We start from the raw sequence: 17,934 nt of genomic DNA on the forward strand, positions 1-17,934 counted from the left end.
GGTGGAGGAAGAACTCCAAGGTGTTAGTCTCAAATAGATCATGAATATGGATACTGAGGTCACAAGGTTGTTGTAAAGGGTAGAAAATAAGGGATATGACTAGATGCTAAAAATTATCCATGTGGGTAGAGATGAGATGAGAGTGTAGTAGATTAGAGGTGCTGAAGCATTTTAGTCTAAGGACCCCTTTAAACTTAATAATCAACAAGGACCCCAGAGAGGTTTTGTTTATATGGATTTTATCTATCAGTATTTACTGAACCAGAAATTAAAACTGAGAAAAAATTTAATATTTATGCATTAATTTATTTTAAAATAATAATAAACCTATGTGTTAACATAATTAGCATATTTTCTATGAAAAATAGTTTTCAGATAAAAATCAGTTTAAAGAATACTGTTTACATGTTGTAAATCTCTTTCTTGGAAGAAGCTTTTCTTATCTGCTATATTTAATTGCAATATGTTGTTTTGGTTGAAATATAGAAAATCTGATGATATACAGATAAGTAGTTGGAAAGCAAACAGTATTTAAATAGCTTTTAAAGATAATTGTGGATATTCATCTTTGATACTATGCCAAAACTTGACATGTTGGTGTCTTAAAGGTTAGTTGCATTGTGGGATCCAAAACCACATCAATAAACATTTTGCTTTTATTTTTAAATTAATTATTAGTATTATTATTATTTTATATTTTTATATTCCTGGCAAGCTGTGAGGTTTTTTTTATACTAGTACATTAAAATCTATTTGTTTACCTTGAATTTTGAATGGATATTTTATCTATGTTGTATAGGGGAAGAGAAACCTTTTCTTTACCTTTTTATGTTCAGAGATTAGGGCCTGAAAATTAAACTGACAAAATGTTATACAACCAAGAAGTTTATATGACCAGTGGGCAGTAACAGATCAGTTACATTGAAACAGCAGGGTTTGCAGTAGAGAAAGAGTTTAATGATTGCAGAGCATTGAGTGAGGACATGGGAGGAGACCCTCAAATCTATCTCCCCTGAGGAGTTATGGGCTGGTATTTTACGTTTTAAGGGGATTGTGGAAGGTAAGGGGCTAGAAAATTGAGGTCGTTGATTGGTTGAGATATGGGAGATGAAATCATCAAGATGTGGAAACTGCATTCTTTTGTGAGTCAGCTCCTCTGGGATCCTTCAGACCAACTGGCGTCAGTGGGGTCCTTCAGACAGGCTGATGTCAATAATTTCACTGCTGTGCAGGACCTGAAGTAATATCTTAAAGGGAAAACTCAATGTTTTATAATGTTCATATTTTCTATAGTACACTTAAGGGGAACTTTAATCTCGTAGCAGGGTCTATGTGATTCTGAGACAGCAGGCACCAAACACCGGTGAAGAAGCTAGTCAGAGAGCAAGCTGACCTCATGATAAACACTGCATGTGCTGCAAGCCTTGTTTATTTTCGTTTCTCCCCCTTCTTCCCTGATGAATTTCGTACAGTATATAGGGACAGTTTCAAAATGACAGATTAACAGGAGGGAAAAACAGAGTTTATTTACATGTGCAATGTGCATACACATGGAATAACTCAATGGTGGGTAACTCAAAGGAGTAGTTAGTTAGAATTTGGGGTCAGTATACTATCATACGAGATTAAGAGGAGAGAGGAGAAAGCTCCTAGTACTGGGAAAACAAATGACTTCTTTTTTTTTTTTTTTTTTTTTTTTTTTTGAGACGGAGACTCGCTCTTGTCGCCCTGGCTGGAGTGCAATGGCATGATCTCAGCTCATTGCAACCTCCACCTCCTGGGTTCAGTCAGTTCTCCTGCCTCAGCCTCCTGAGTAGCTGGAATTACAGTGCTCACTACCACACTCAGCTAATTTTTTTTTTTTTTTTTTTTGTATTTTTAGTAGAGATGAGGTTGCACCACATTGAACCAGGCTAGTCTCGAACTCCTGACCTTAGGTGATCTGCCCACCTTGGCCTCCTGAAGTCCTGGGATTACACGTGTGAGTGACTGTGCCCAGCCATGATTCTTTTTTTTTTTCTTCTGCCTTAGCCTCCCAAGTAGCTGAGACCACAGATGAACACCATGATGTCTGGCTAATTTTTGTAAATATTTTTTTTTTGTAGAGACGGGGTTTCGCCATGTTGGCCAGGCTGGTCTTGAACTCTTGACCTCAAGTGATCCATGCACCTCAGCCTCCAGAAACACTGAGATTACAGGTGTGAGCCACTGCACCTGGCCTAGTGGCACATTTTTCAAGATAGGCCATATGATAGGTTATGAAACAAGTCTTAATGTATTTTTTAAATAGAAATAATATGAAGTGTTTTCTCAGACCCATAGCAGTATAAAACTAGAAATCAATTCGAAGAGGAACTCTCAAACCTGTAAAAATTAGAAATCAAACAACCTGCTCCTGAATGATCTTTGAGTTAACAATGAAATCAAGATAGAAATTAAAATTGTTTGGAATGATTGATAACAGTGACAGAAGTTATCAAAATCTCAGATACAGCAAAAGCAATACTAAGAGGGAAGTTTGTAGTGCCAAATACCTTCATCAAAAAGACAGATCACAAATTGACAATGTAATAATATCACACCTCAAGGAACTAAAAAAACAGGAAGAAACCAAACCCAAAGCTAGCAGAAGAAAAGAAATAACAAAGAACAGAACTAAACAAAATTGAAACCAAAAAATACAAAGGATCAATAAAATTAAAAGTTGTTTCTTTGAAACGATAAACAAAAATGATAGACCAGTAGCTAGATTAGCTGTGAGAGGATTCAAGTAAGCTTAGTCAAAAATGAAAAGGGAGATACCATAACTGATACCACAGAAATACAAAAGATCATCTGAGACTACTGTGAACACTTATATGTATACAAACCAGAAAATCTAGATGAACTGAATAAATTCCTGGAACACATGACCCCCCAAGCTTGAACCAGGAACAAATAGAAATCTTGAACAGACCAATAGCAAGTAGTTTGACTGAATAGTGATTTAAAAAATCTCCCAACCAAAACATCCCAGGTCCAGATGGATTCACAGCCAAATTCTACCAGACATTCAAAGAACTGATACCAATTCTACTGGAACTATTCCAAAAGATCAAGAAGGAAGGAATCCTCTCTAACTCATTCTACAAAGCCAGTCTCAGCCTGATGCCAAAGCCAGGAAAGGACACAACAAAAAAGAAAACTGCAGACCAGTATCCCTGATGAACATAGATGCAAAAGTCCTCAACAAAGTACTAGCAAAACCAAACTGAACAGCATATCAAAAAGATAATTCAGCACAATCAAGTGAGTTTCATCCCAGTGAGGCAAGGATGGCTCAGCATACACAAGTCAATAAATGTGATTCACCACATCAACCAAATTAAAAACCCTATGATCATTTCAATAGATGTAGAAAAAGCATTTGATAAAATCCTGTATCCCTTTGTGGTAAAAACCCTCAACAAATTAGGCATAGAAAGAACGTACCTCAAAATAATAAAAGCCATATATGACAAACTCACAGCCACTATCATACTGAAGAGAGAAAAGCTGAAAGCATTCCCCCTCAGAACTGGAACGAGGCTGGGCACAGTGGCTCATGCTTGTAATCCCAGAGCTTTGGGAGGCCAATTCAGGAAGATCACTTGAGTCCAGGAGTTCCAGACCAGCTTGGGCAATATAGTGGGACTCTTTCTCTAAAAAAATTTTAAAATTTGCTGGCCATGAAGATACATGCTTATAGTCCTAGTTACTCAAGAAGTTGAGGTGGGAGTTCAGGAGTTCAAGGTTACAGTGAGTTATGATCATGCCATTGCACTCCAGCCTGGACAATACAGTGAAACCCTCTCTCTAAAAAAAAGAAAATAAGAAAATAATTTCTTTTTTTTTTTTTTTTTTTTGAGATGGAGTCTCGCTCTGTCACCCAGGCTGGAGTTCAGTGGCTTGATCTTGGCTCACCACAAGCTCTGCCTCCTGGGTTCACGCCATTCTCCTGCCTCAGTCTCCCGAGTAGCTGGGACTACAGGTGCTCACCACCACACCCAGCTAATTTTTGTATTTTTAGTAGAGATGGGGTTTCACCGCGTTAGCCAGGATGGTCTTGATCTTCTGACCTTGTGATCCGCCTGCCTCGGTCTCCCAAAGTGCGTGAGCCACTGCGCCCAGCCAAGAAAATAATTTCTTAATGTAGTTCCTTTTGTTAGATCCCAGTGAGGTAAATGTGGCAAAAAGCCCAAAGGAAAAGATTTTTTGTGTGTGAATATGTGGAATGTCTCCACTGACATAAGATGATTTTTCTAATATAAGTTTATATTTGTAGTTGACAATGTAATGAAAGTTAGAGATGTTCAGTGAGCATCTATAATATTCAAGGATAACATCAATCACAGAAGGCAACTGTCATGTTTTCCTACAATTATCCAATTGTCAGAGTGAATAGTAAGCTAGGTGGATTGACTCTGTAATGTATTTCACATCTTTTTATGTAAGAGCATCTGACTCTTCATTTATTTTAGAACTGAAGGAATATGTGTTGTAGCAAGAAGACACAGCTACCGATAAAATCCTTATCTAAAGAATTATTAGGCTGGGCGTAGGGGCTCACACTTGTAATTCCAGCACTTTGGGAGGTTGAGGCTGGTGGATCACCTGAGGTCAGGAGTTCAAGACCAACCTGACCAACATGGCAAAACCCCGTCTCTACTAAAAATACAAAAATTAGCCAGATGTGGTGGTACGCATCTGTAGTCCCAGCTACTTGGGAGGCTGAGGCAGGAGAATTGCCTGAACCTGGGAGGTGGAGGTTGCACTGAGCCAAGATCCCACCAGTGTACTCCAGCTTGGGTGACAGTCTCAAAAAAAAAAAACCCACAAAGAATTGTTAGATAATGTATTTTCTGCTAGGAAGTTAATTTAGGGAAGCAATACCTGAAGATTAAGGCAGAAAATGCCCACCTACTTCTCTTTTCTATTAGATGAATATACCTTGTCAGTAGAGGGCTGACAATGTCAGAGATTGAATGAATAAGTGTAACACACACACACCCCGTCTCCCTATACATGAAATAGAGAACCAGGGATGTGTGGAGAACTGGGTCAAAAGCAATAATATGTGAGAGGAAAGGGCCTCATAAACTTCTGTTAAGCAAATTGCTCCCTTTCGTATATGTAAGGTTACTACAAAAATGGAAGGGGAATAAAAGTTTCTCTCACTGGAGAAAAGTGGGGACCAGGCGCGGTGGCTCATGACTGTAATCCCAGCACTTCGGGAGGCCGAGGTGGGTGGATCACCTGAGGTTAGGAGTTCGAGACCAGCCTGGCCAACATGGCGAAACCCCATCTCTACTAAAAATACAAAAAAAATTAGCTGGGCATGGTGGTGGGTGCCTGTAATCCAGCTACTCAGGAGGCTGAGGCAGAAGAATCATTTGAACCTGAGAGGTGGAGGCTGCAGTGAGTCAAGGTCGCACCACTGCACTCCAGCCTGGGCAACAGATAAAGGCTCCCTCTCAAAAGAAAAAAGAAAAGTGGGAACGTTTCTCTTAATATGTAAATCTTGGCTGGGCACAGTGGCTCACACCTGTAATCCCACCACTTTGGGAGGCTGAGGCTGGTGGGTCACGAGGTCAGGAGATCGAGACCATCCTGGCTAACACGGTGAAACCCTGTCTCTACTAAAAACACAAAAAATTAGGTAGGCATAGTGGCATGTGCTTGTAGTCCCACCTACTCGGGAGGCTGAGGCAGGAGAATTGCTTGAACCCTGGAGGCAGAGGTTGCCATGAGCCAAGATCGTGCCATTGCACTCTGGCCTGGGCAACAGAGCGAGACTGTCTCAAACAAAAAAACAAAAACCATGTAACTCTTCCCAAGCTTTTCTTCTTATTTTTACCTTTCTAAAATGTAGGGGAGATAATCTAAGTATTTTCATCCTATTCTGTTCACTGATCTTGGTAATCCAGGCTTCCAGCTATAAAACTTACCATAATCAAATATAGTATAAGGAAATTCCTTTGCTGGCTGTGTTGCTTAACGGCCTCTATAGTTCTGAGTAGGGTGATCATCCATCCCAGTTTTAGCACTGAAAGTCATCCATCCTGGGAAATGCCTCAGTACTGGGCAAACCAGGACAGTTGGTCACTCTCATGCTGAGTTGGGGAGAAAGCATGTAAGAAGGGAGGAACCAAGGAAAATGAGAAGTCCTGAGGTATGAAGAGAACTTTTTTTTCCTTTTGAAGCATATTTACTATAGCTAGGAAAATTGAAAATTAATAAGCTTGTATCAGTGTGCTTAGTAGCGAATTAGTGATTTGCTGCATTAAGGGTGAATATTAAGTAGGCCTCTGGCCAGGCACAGTAGCCTGTAATCCCAGCACTGTGGAGGCCAAGGTGGCAGGATCACTTGAGCCCAGAAGTTTGAGAACAGCCTGTAGAACAAAGTGAGACCCCGTCTCTACAAAAAATAATAAACATCAGCCAGGTGTGGTGGCGTGTGTCTGTAGTCCCAGCAACTTGGGAGGCTAAGGCAAGAAGATTGCTTGAGTCCAGGGGGTTGAGGCTGCAGTGAACCAAGATCATAGCACTGTACTCTGGTCTGGGCAACAGAGTGAGACCCTGTCTATAAAAAACAAACAAACAAAAAGGTAGACCCCTGTGTTTACTCCTGCATTCTTCAGGACCCATACTAAAAGACATGTTGGGAAATAAGAATGCAGAATGCCATAATGGTTTTGAATCCTCTTGAACATAGAAGAACGTTTTGCCTTCAGTGGAGGGCTTTTGTTCTAAGATGCAGTCTCTTTCCTGCTGTAAGGTTATTTTAGGAAGTGGAGATACAAACTTTTTTTTTTTTTTTTTTTTTGGAGACTCAGAGTCTTGCTTTGTAACCTAGGCTGGAGTGCAGTGGTACGATCTCAGCTCACTGCAACCTCTGCCTCCCAGTTTCAAACAATTCTCTTGCCTCACCCTTTTGAGTAACTGGGACTACAGGCGTGTGCCATCACACCCAGCTAATTTTTGTATTTTTAGTAGAGATGGGGTTTAACCATGCTGGCCAGGCTGGTCTCAAACTCCTGACTTCAAGTGATCTGCCCATCTTGGACTTCCAAAGTGCTGAGATTACAGGCGCGAGCCACCACACCCGGCCACGACATTTTTACTTTCAAATATAGGGCCTTTATGCAGTTGCAAACCACTGTAAACATTATTTGTCTGTGTCTATATTTGATACTTATACTCCAGCTCTGTTTTGATTAGCAAAAAAAAAAAGAAAAGAAAGAAAAATAAATATAGTTAATACTAAGAGTAAGACTTCCTGTAACATACTTGGCTGACCAATTTTGGGTTGTACTTTTGCCTTGGTGTCTCTCAACAAGCTTATCTTTCTTCCTTAGTCTTGTTCTTGGTTTCTTATCTTACAGAGAGGTGTGGGAAATGGAACTGGATAGACTTAAGAATCAGGATGGCGAAATAAATAGGAACATTATGGAAGAGACTGAACGGGCCTGGAAGGCAGAGGTGAGAAGAGGAGCTGATATCTTGAAAGTCTTAATTTCAGGCTTCCAGATGGTGTCTACTTTTGGCATAGTAATAGGAGAGCCAGTAAGCTTTTGTTTTCACTACCTAGGGGTAGCTTTGTGTATGTAAAATTAATAAAGTATTTATATGTGTGTGGCTTCCTTAGATCTTATCACTAGAGAGCCGGAAAGAGTTACTGGTACTGAAACTAGAAGAAGCAGAAAAGGAGGCAGAATTGCACCTTACTTACCTCAAGTAAGTACCGTTCCATTCTAGAGCTTTAATTGTCTTGCAGTTTGTTTGTTTGTTTGTTTAGGTTTTTTAATTCCTAGGCCAGGTAGTCTGGCACTTACTCTGTCTGCACAGGAATTTTAAGGCTATCTCTGCAGTAGCAATTGCTCAGTGATTTTTCTTCCCACATTCTAAAGTTCTGTACTCTTCGCTTCTACAGTTTTAAAGTTTTGCATTTTTTAATGTTTTGTTTCCATTTGGATAAACACTATCTGTTAAAGCCAGATATAATAGCATGCTCCTGTAATCCCGCACTTTGGGAGGTCGAGGCAGGAGGATGACTTGTGCCCAGGAGGTTGAGGCTGCAGTGAGCTTTGATTGCACCACTGCACTCCAGCCTAGGCGACAGTGAGACCCTGTCTCTAAAAAATAAAAAATAACCAGCATCTGTTAACCTATCAAAGCATAACACTGGTCTTTGGAGATTCATTTCCTATGTAGTCATTTATTTTCTTTCTGCCATGGAACTTGGAGGACCCCTGTGGCATTTTCAGGCAGACAAGAACGTTCTTGGCCGGGCGCGGTGGCTCAAGCCTGTAATCCCAGCACTTTGGGAGGCCGAGACGGGCGGATCACGAGGTCAGGAGTTCGAGACCATTCTGGCTAACACGGTGAAACCCCGTCTCTACTAAAAAATACAAAAAACTAGCCGGGCGAGGTGACGGGCGCCTGTAGTCCCGGCTACTCGGGAGGCTGAGGCAGGAGAATGGCGTAAAAACCCGGGAGGCAGAGCTTGCAGTGAGCTGAGATCCGGCCACTGCACTCCAGCCTGGGCGACACAGCGAGACTCCGTCTCAAAAAAAAAAAAAAAAAAAAAAAAAAAAAAAGAACGTTCTCTCTGTTGTTGGTTCTCTTTCTCAAATACTTAAAAGATACTGGAGTTAAAGTGAGGCAAAGGAATTAGAGTCTTGGGCTTCTCCTGCACCTGCTTCCACCTCTTTTTCTCAACGGCAGTTAGCCAGCTACTATTTTGCTTTTGCTATCTCAGAGAATTAGGAATTGGACTTTTTTTTTTTTTTTTTTTTTTTTAAGACAGGGTCTCCCTCTGTAGTGCAGTGGTACCATCTTGGCTCACTGCAGCCTCTGACTTCTGAGCACAAGCCATCCTCCTACCTCAGCCTCCCAAGTAGCTGGGACTATAGGCGCGAGCCACCACACCTGGCTAATTTTGCATTTTTTTAAGAGACAGGGTTTAGCCACATTGCCTAGGCTGGTCTGGAACTCCTGAGCTCAAGTGATCTGCCCGCCTTGGCCTCTCAAAGTGCTGGGATTACAGGCGTGAGTCACTGTGCCCAGCAGGGCTTTCTTTAAATCTGTAAATTCCTATTGGTTTCTTGAAAGGTCAACTCCCCCAACACTGGAGACAGTTCGTTCCAAACAGGAGTGGGAGACAAGACTGAATGGAGTTCGGATAATGAAAAAGAATGTTCGTGTAAGTGTATTTATGAGTCATCATTCAGTCAGTGTTAGTCTGTGCTCAACACTTCCCGCAATCGGGAGATAGCCTTTTACATTGCCATTTAGGGCAATGCAACTACTATTCCTTTAATAGTTTTCCTGATAATGGATGGTGCTGTCTTTCTAGAGAGCCTCAGTCAGTTCAGCAGTAAAAATAATCTTCTTTTTTTTTTTTTAGGACCAATTTAATAGTCATATCCAGTTAGTGAGGAATGGAGCCAAGCTGAGCAGCCTTCCTCAAATCCCTACTCCCACTTTACCTCCACCTCCATCAGAGGTAAGAGAGCTGGCTTTGGGGGGAAGTTCACCTTTCTGTGTTGGTAGCAGAAGCAGAGTCTCTACGTGTTCTTTTTATGAAGATATTGGGATCATCCCTATTCACTGCAAGAGTTGTTCATTGATTTCTTCTCCAGTTTCGTAAACTTTCTTTTTTTCCTTTCTCTCTTGTCCTCTACCTCTTCTCCTCTGCAGACAGACTTCATGCTTCAGGTGTTCCAACCCAGTCCCTCTCTGGCTCCTCGGATGCCCTTCTCCATTGGGCAGGTCACAATGCCCATGGTTATGCCCAGTGCAGATCCCCGCTCCTTGTCTTTCCCAATTCTGAACCCTGCCCTTTCCCAGTCCAACCAGCCTTCCTCATCCCTTCCTGGCTCCCATGGCAGAAACAGCCCTGGCTTGGGTTCCCTTGTCAGCCCCCACGGTCCACACATGCCCCCTGCCGCCTCCATCCCGCCTCCCCCAGGCTTGGGCGGTGTTAAGGCTTCTACTGAAACTCCCCGGCCCCAACCAGTAGACAAACTGGAGAAGATCCTGGAGAAGCTGCTGACTCGGTTCCCACAGTGCAATAAGTAAGTATCTTCAAGGACTGATTCAGATGTCTTTATCAGAGAAATGCTTATGGGTTAAAATAGAAGAGGTTACATGGGTGTTCCCTGTGGGTATAGTGTAGGCTTTCTCTCCCTCAACGTTTTTCTTTCTCAGGGCCCAGATGACCAACATTCTTCAGCAGATCAAGACAGCACGTACCACCATGGCAGGCCTGACCATGGAGGAACTTATCCAGTTGGTTGCTGCACGACTGGCAGAGCATGAGCGGGTGGCAGCAAGTACTCAGGTGAGAAAAGCCACTTGGGAGAGAACTGAGGCCTGCTGAGGGCTGGGGAAGAGGTAGATTTCTTGTGGGGAGGGAAGAAGCATTCCAGTCAGAGGTGGCTAGTCTGCTTTTTTCCTTTGCTGGACTGGGAAATAAGTGATTTTTGTGATATGCTGTGTTACTCAGACTCTCTTCCCTTACTCTGACAATGTTTCTACCTACAGCCACTTGGTCGCATCCGGGCCTTGTTCCCTGCTCCACTGGCTCAAATCAGTACTCCAATGTTCTTGCCTTCTGCCCAAGTTTCATATCCTGGAAGGTCTTCACATGTAAGACTCTTTTTCTTTGAACACTGTGATATGGAGAAGCTGGAGGTGAGGAAGGAGTGGGTTTACAGGTGGAGTGCAGGAAGAAACCATCAGTTGGGTTATTTGCAGCCCTACTGGGAAAATGCAAATATTTTAGGCAAGAATCTATATTTGGCTTTTTATTTATTTTGATATAAATCTTTTTGCTACATGGAATTATGGGCATAAAAGGCAAGAAGACCCAGAGGTACCTTACCTTTTGACCATGCCGCCTCTGTTCTACAGGCTCCAGCCACCTGTAAGCTATGTCTAATGTGCCAGAAACTCGTCCAGCCCAGTGAGCTGCATCCAATGGCGTGTACCCATGTATTGCACAAGGAGGTAGGTGTTACAGACCTTCTTCATTGTCTACACTTTCTCTTCTGACAGCTAAAATAATTTTTCTTTCTCATTTTCTACTTTTTTTTTTCCTGATAGCTAAAATAACTTCTCTTTTACTGTGTTGGTGCTTTTTTTTTTTTTTTTTAGACAGAGTCTTGCTCTGTTGCCCAGGCTGGAGTGCAATGGTATGATCTCAGCTCTCTGCAACCTCCACCTCTCAGGTTCAAGTGATTCTCCTGCCTCAGCCTCCTGAGTAGCTGGGACTACAGGCGCCTGCCAACACGCCTGGCTAATTTTTGTGTTTTTAGTAGAGACAGGGTTTCACCATATTGGCCAGGCGGGTCTCAAACTCCTGACCTTGTGATCCGCCCATCTCGGCCTCCCAAAGTGTTGGGAGTACAGGCGTGAGCTACCGTGCCCAGTCTTTTTTTGTTTGTCTTTTGAGACAGGGTTTTATTCTGTTGCCCAGCCTGGAATGCAGTGGCATGATTATAGCTCACTACAGCCTCAATTTCCCAGGCTCAAGGTGCTTCAGTCTCTTGAGTAGCTGAGACTACAGGTACATGCCATCATGCCCAGCTAATTTTTTTTTCTTTTTTAGTAGAGACAAGGTCTTGTTATGTTGCCTAGGCTGTCTCAAACTCCTGGGCTCAGGTGATCCTCCTGCCTCAGCCTCCCGAAGTGCTGGGATTACATGTGTGAGCCACTGCACCTGGTCTCTAATATCTACTCATAAGGTTTTCAGTAAATTGTGGCTTAAACATTAGCAGAATTCAGAATACTGCAGTTAGGATCTCTCAACTTTTTACCCCATTCCCTTCAGGGGACTGGATAAGCAATTCATACTGAGCACTAAATCACTTTCCTGGAAAATTGACAATGAGTGATAATCCCACATATCTAACTAGTGTTCAAAATATAGCATTGTCAGAAGACTTTGCCTAGATGAGAGGAATGGAATGGAGGACCTGAGTATGAGATTAAGAACTCCATTACAGAATAGCTTGGAAGGCTTGCCGGTTAGAGATTATCTTCACAGGCTGACAAGTCATTCCTATTTTTTCATGTTGCCAGGCAGAGTTAAGTCTCTTAGTAGCAGGGATGATTTTCTCTTAACCATTTTGTTTTGTTCATTTTGCTTTTCCAAGAGGTAGAAACTGAATTTACATCTAAATTCTTAGTAAGAAAAATTCCTGAATAAGATTTGAGGGTGTCAGGTATTAGAACAGAGACGTTCATCTCAGGCGAAATGGATCCTAAGGGGAAGCAAGCCGCACTAGACATTCAACAAAAAGCAGCATCATGAACACTTTCATCAGCTCATTGTTAATGTTCCTCTTAAAAAGGTTCACTTGCACTGAGGATTCTTTTAGGGTAAGAGCCATTGAATAGCCCTTCTTGGAGCCGGACGTGGTGGCTCACACCTGTAATCCCAGCACTTTGGGAGGCTGAGGCAGGCAGATCACTTAAGGCCAGAGTTTGAGACCAGCCTGGCCAACAAAGTGAAACCCCATCTCTACTAAAAATACAAAAATTAGCCGGGAATGGTGGTGGATGCCTGCCTGTAATCCCAGCTACTCGGGAGGCTGAGGCAGGAGAATAGCTTGAATCCAGGAAGCAGAGGTTCCAGTGAGCTGAGATCGCACCACTGCATTCCAGCCTGGTCAATAGAGTGAGACTCTGTCTCAAAAAGAAAAAAAAGAAAAAAGAAAAAAAAGCCCCTCTTGTACCTCAGTGTAAGAACTTTTCTGACTTAGGCCTTGTTGAACCTTATTGGCATTCTCTCCTTCCTTCCCTTTGTCTTTCCAGATAAACCTGAGGTGTGTCTTTCTTTCTTTCCAGTGTATAAAATTCTGGGCCCAGACCAACACAAATGACACTTGTCCCTTTTGTCCAACTCTTAAATGACGGACCTGACTGGGGAGGAAGAAGAAGAGAAACTGATGTGAACAGGAAGCGCGGGTTCAAGATTTCTAAAACTCTATATTTATACAGTGACATATACTCATGCCATGTACATTTTTATTATATAGGTAATGTGTGTATAGAAAGTCTGTATTCCAATGTTCGTAAATGAAAGTATGTATATTATGCAGAAACAGTCTGTTCCCCCTCATCTTGCAATTCCTTTGGGGGATGCAGATTGTAGGGAAGATGATGTTTAGTTTGGCCTTGAAATTATGATATCCCCGCCCAGGGCTGTTTTCAAATACAATATAAAAACCACCTAGGAACCTGCTGTTGCTCTAAGGCCATTCTGCTTTGGTTTGGCTCAGCCTCTAGTCCATTTTCTTAAGGCTCATGTATGCAGATTTAAAGCCTGGTGCTCACCCACTGTCCAACCAGATGCCTTGCTTACTGAAAGCCTCCAGAAGCCTCAGTATTGTTTTAGCCACTCTACTCCAAATGGATAAAATGAGACTCTGATTGAGGAAAAAAAAGTAACCCTAGTAGTTTGACTTCTTATTGAATATTTTACTGTGTTAACGCTCATTATTTATACAGATGTTAGGTTTACAGAATATTCTGTTTTACATCACCAAAATTCACAGTCCGAGAATAACAACATAACCAGGTCCCAGTTCCTCCATGCACCCCACAAGCTTCTGTCCAGTCTATTTTCTGGATAGAAATTAGCACAACCCACAGGTTTTTCCTGGGCCAAGCCTTCCTTTGCTGCCACTGGCTTGGCTTCTAATCAAGCTCTGACCAGCCAACATTGTGAAGTCCTCACCCTTTCCCATTCACTTCTGGTCTCCTAGTCTAGCTAATCCCCCTCCCCCTGAAGGTTAAGGCAGTTGGTTCACAACCAAGTTGTTTGGTGACCTTGGGTGAGCTCCAGACAGGCACTGGGGTGAGGAGATGTCTGTGCAAAATTACTTGCAGAATGATCTTGGGATGCTGGATTTTAATTTTTGAAGCAAGAAAGTTATGGGGGACATATTTCCTGTCCTGGGAACAATGGAGACCAAAGTGATATTAAGAAAACAGTTTGGATTTCAAATTTATAAATCACTTGCTCTATGGGTAGCTATCAGGAACTAGACCATTTTCCACCTTTGCTTGTCGTACTTCTTAATTTTAGGTTTTATACCTGGGAAAGCTGTGACTCTGTTAGAGCTTTGAATCTTTTCCTATCCTTTTATCTTTACTCCTACAGGGAATGGCCTCAGCTCCCTTCTCTTTTAGAATTAAACAAGTAAAAACTAAGAGTTAACTTTTTAAAAAAACTGACTCCAGGCAAAGGACTACCAATAGCTGATTTTTTTTTTCCATTATGGGACCTAAAATGCTTACAGGTATTAGCAATACATGTCAGATAGCAAAGACTTTTCCTTTCAGACCCAACTAAATGATCTCCTCTCTGCTTTTGATACTCTTCTCCTTCTTTCTCTTTCATCCCTGCCTGTCACCTCACAGATGGATTCTTTCTCATTTCTCTTGCCTCACTTGCCCAGGTTTATTGACTAGCATCAGTTTAAGGAGCTGGACTTCCTGGGACCTCCTTGGCATCTTGTAGGGTGATTGGAGTGGCCTGAGTACTCAGCTCTTCAGAGGTCAGGTGACCCACTTTCTTTGGTTAATGAAATGTTACTGTCTCCAGGTTAGTAGCTGTCATGAACAGGAAAGGTGGCAAAATGGAAGACCAGTTCCATTGTTCTTTTCGTTTAGGGGATTCATTTTTTATCTTGTAATCTTAAGATTTCCTCTCCCCTCAACTTTATAGCAGCCTTAGGCCACCTGCCGTATTTTTCAGTATCCCCTGAAAATTTAGAAATTGGAAATGAGTGTAAAGCATATTGTTTCTTTTTCAAAATCCTCTGAAGCCAAAGGAGTAAAGAAAGAAAAAAGGAAGTGGTGAGGAGGGGGCTTAACTGCTTCCCAGTAAAGACCCTGGAAAGCCCATTCTAGCAGGATAAGTGTTTTGGAGAGTTGTGCATGGGAGCGAGTGCCTCAGTGTTACTCTTTCTTGTTCAGGATCAGTCAGAAAGCAACACAAGTGTTGGCCACCCCTGTTCTCCCTTCTCCCTCTGTCCACTGGCCTGCAGTGGTAAAAGCCATGCAGACCAATGGGAAAGGCCCCAAATACAGTGAGTGGAGAATGGGACAGTCATTTTTCAGGAGAATTTAAAAATAGAGATGTATAATACATATTTTTACAAGCAAGAAGCTGTTAAGACTCTTTTTTTTACACTTACAGTTTTGGGGTAGGAAGGAAGTAACTGTAAAAAGAAAAACAAGTGCAGGTTTTCTTTAAAAAAAATAATAGGCTGATGGGACTTGCTATTGAAGGGGTTGAATTTTATGCCCTGGAAAGGGCTGGGAAAAAGCCAGTTTTTCCCAACATGGGTAGAAATTATAAAGCAGAATGTGGCATTTTAACTTCATGGTAGCAGTTCTGGAAGTTTATTTACATAGTAAGTTCCGAGCTAGAAGTGGACAGTCTCCAGTCTTCCTGTCAGGCTCTGTAGTTATGGGGTGTTCCCAGTCAGCCAAAGCAGCACCAAGTGCAGTGGGAATGAAGAGAACCCAGATAAAAAACTGACTCAGTATTCTTGTTTTATTGGTTTATGGCTTGTGGGCAGCTGGCTGAGGCCAGGAACACCAGAGGCCCTCCTTATATTTCCTTCTCCCTTATCAGGTAATTCCACACTTGGCAGGTCCCATACCTGGAAGCAGCGTGTTGACCAGATAGGAGTAGGATGCAGTGGGTATACCAGGAAAATCCAGCTCTTCCCACTAACACTGGTACCATAGTTTACTATGCTAGAACTGATAGGGAGGTAATGAACTTGGTCCCCACTACCTAGCCCAAGAACCAGCCTGGGTACCCACGTACCGTTAGGAGCCGGGAGGGGAGAGCAGGATAGGGGAAAAAGATGGCCTTCATCAGGGAGCTCTTGTGGTGGAGAACATAAGGAAGCCCTGAAGCTGCCATCCTTTCTCCAGGCAGCCTTGATACTGAAGGCAATGATGTTAGAGCCAGAAAGCACTGTATTTCTCATACTCCTGGTATAATACTAGTGCCACTGTGTGATGCTTTAGTCAAATAAATGGAGGGGCCATTAGAGAGGGCAGGAAGGCAATGAAACCACTCTGAATTATGTAAAGATCTTGCTACTTCTTATAGCCTAATAGGAAGAAATCCAGGCAGGAGTTATAGGGCATCAGCTGTTGAATGAATCTTCAACATTATGCTTTTAAGGATTAGGAGGAAGAGGTCTCCTACCTATTCCTTTGTAGCACCTTGGCTGCAAAGCTCCAGAGGAAGATTTGGGGGAAAGAGTGAACCTGTGACCAGGAAGACAGAGCCCAGCCCTGCTATATAGTCCAGTTGCTCTCTCACAGGGCACCTGGAGCTTAGGGGGTTAGGATATTTCGGTGCTACCTATCATATGTAGAATAAGGGTTCAGGTAGAGACAAGTGAAATTAATATGGTAGAAATTCATGTGTTAAGTGGAACTTTTTAGTGGGCACTTCATTTAAGAGAGCTAAAAAAAGAGCTCTTTGGCTAGATAAGCCCTTCCCATCTCACTTTTGGTCAGGCTGCAACCACAGAAAAGAAAACATTGAAGCAACACCCATCCTATGAGATGGGATGCTATCTTGGAGATGAGGTCTAAAACTAGGACTGGTGAGTGGTTGTGTTTCTGCTTTTCCTAGCTTCGATCCCACTATTCCCTGTCTTTGTACTCCCTCTCCTCCTCTTTCCAACCGCCCCCATTTGTATAAATATTCAATCTAGTTTTTTTTTTTAATTCAAGAGGCAATCTTTGCACCAATGTTAGGCTTGTTTATACAGTCCCTGTCTCTAAAGCAAATAGCAAACTGTGCATCCTCTCCTACTGACTTTGGCCAGCGGGGAAACAAGCTTGGTCTCTTCTCTGCCAGGGTACCACAGGGACACACACCAGGGTAACCTGGGTGTGATGCCAGTACTTCTGAAACTAAGAAAAGAAGAATACTTTGGGTTGGAGAAGGAATGGTGGACAAAGGTTCAGGGCTGAAGTTTCAAGCAGCAGAATTTCCCAACTTAAATTTGAGGTGACCAAGAGTATTCCCGCCACCAGAGTGCTTCTTTCTTCTCTTTTCTATTTCCTACAGGTACAGTCCCTGGAACCCACCTTGCCAGCCTTTTCCTTCTTCTCCATCAAGGCAGAGGCATTTGGTGGGTGGGGAGGGTCCTGAGGTGCTCTGGCCACAGGTGCCATCTGTGTCTCCTACTTGTGACCAAAGTGAACCACGGAGGTGTGGTCCAGGGGAATCTCTATCTTCTGCCCATGGGCCTCCTCACTTCAGCAGGGAGATGTCATCAGCAAAGTCATCATGCTGCTGGCGCAGGCAGCGGAGGCAGCGCCACTGACACACCATGAGGCAGAGTGGCAGCATGAAGAGGGCGCAGATGGCAGCCATGACATAGGCTATGGTCATGAGGGTTGACTCATCTGTCTGTGGAATGTTGTAGCCACAGTCTTCCATGTCCGGGGTGACAAAAGGGCCTTCCACCGCTGCCGTCCTGAACTCATCGTGCACTGGGGAGAGGGTAAATGTGAATGGACAGCTGTCATTGTCATAGAGCAGTTTGGGTTACATAACAAAAAGAACTTCCTGATAGTGAGGCCTTGAAATTAGCCCATGCAGAAGCTATCCAGTCTCCTTCCCAGGAGATATTTAGGAGCAGGCTGGGAAGCCAGCACCAGGTAGAGGCCTGTCTCCCCTCCCAAGTCACTGGGAGTAGCAGCCCTTCCTTGTATACCCAACCGATAGGAGTGATAACTACAACTCAGTAGTTCTGAATTGACCAAAAGCCACACCTAGTAAACTTAGTTTCTGCTGCTGAAATTCAACTGCAAAACCCTGCCATCTTTCTGAAGTAGCATTCAACCTCACCATGTGGCAGC

The 17,934-nt window shown here is 42.9% G+C and overlaps 3 protein-coding genes across 5 annotated transcripts in view; 1 reads left to right on the top strand and 2 right to left on the bottom strand.

Annotated features, from left to right (window-relative positions):
* Positions 1-13,265, top strand: part of RNF214 (ring finger protein 214) — a 55,180-nt gene extending 41,915 nt beyond the window's left edge. For all 3 annotated transcript variants that reach the window (XM_050758993.1, XM_050758994.1, XM_050758992.1), the window contains 9 exons: positions 7,404-7,500; positions 7,667-7,755; positions 9,133-9,223; positions 9,428-9,526; positions 9,721-10,097; positions 10,231-10,363; positions 10,567-10,671; positions 10,936-11,031; positions 12,874-13,265. In XM_050758993.1, coding sequence (XP_050614950.1) covers positions 7,404-7,500; positions 7,667-7,755; positions 9,133-9,223; positions 9,428-9,526; positions 9,721-10,097; positions 10,231-10,363; positions 10,567-10,671; positions 10,936-11,031; positions 12,874-12,939 — 1,153 coding nt within the window. In that variant the 3' untranslated portion in view covers positions 12,940-13,265. The remainder of the gene's footprint in view (positions 1-7,403; positions 7,501-7,666; positions 7,756-9,132; positions 9,224-9,427; positions 9,527-9,720; positions 10,098-10,230; positions 10,364-10,566; positions 10,672-10,935; positions 11,032-12,873) is intronic.
* A 220-nt stretch (positions 13,266-13,485) lies between these two features.
* LOC126936341 (uncharacterized) lies at positions 13,486-16,037 on the bottom strand. Its single transcript, XM_050759012.1, has 2 exons — positions 15,702-16,037; positions 13,486-14,526 (listed from the first exon to the last, which is right to left on the bottom strand). The coding sequence occupies exons 1-2, from the start codon at positions 16,035-16,037 to the stop codon at positions 14,464-14,466; spliced, it is 399 nt and encodes a 132-aa protein (XP_050614969.1). The 3' UTR covers positions 13,486-14,463.
* Positions 13,486-17,934, bottom strand: part of BACE1 (beta-secretase 1) — a 31,525-nt gene continuing 27,076 nt past the window's right edge. The window contains exon 9 of the mRNA XM_050758997.1: positions 13,486-17,565. Within this exon, the coding sequence (XP_050614954.1) occupies positions 17,324-17,565 (242 nt within the window). The 3' untranslated portion in view covers positions 13,486-17,323. The remainder of the gene's footprint in view (positions 17,566-17,934) is intronic.

The sequence above is a fragment of the Macaca thibetana genome, chromosome 14 (assembly GCF_024542745.1).
Source record: "Macaca thibetana thibetana isolate TM-01 chromosome 14, ASM2454274v1, whole genome shotgun sequence".
NCBI classification, from domain to species: domain Eukaryota; kingdom Metazoa; phylum Chordata; class Mammalia; order Primates; family Cercopithecidae; genus Macaca; species Macaca thibetana.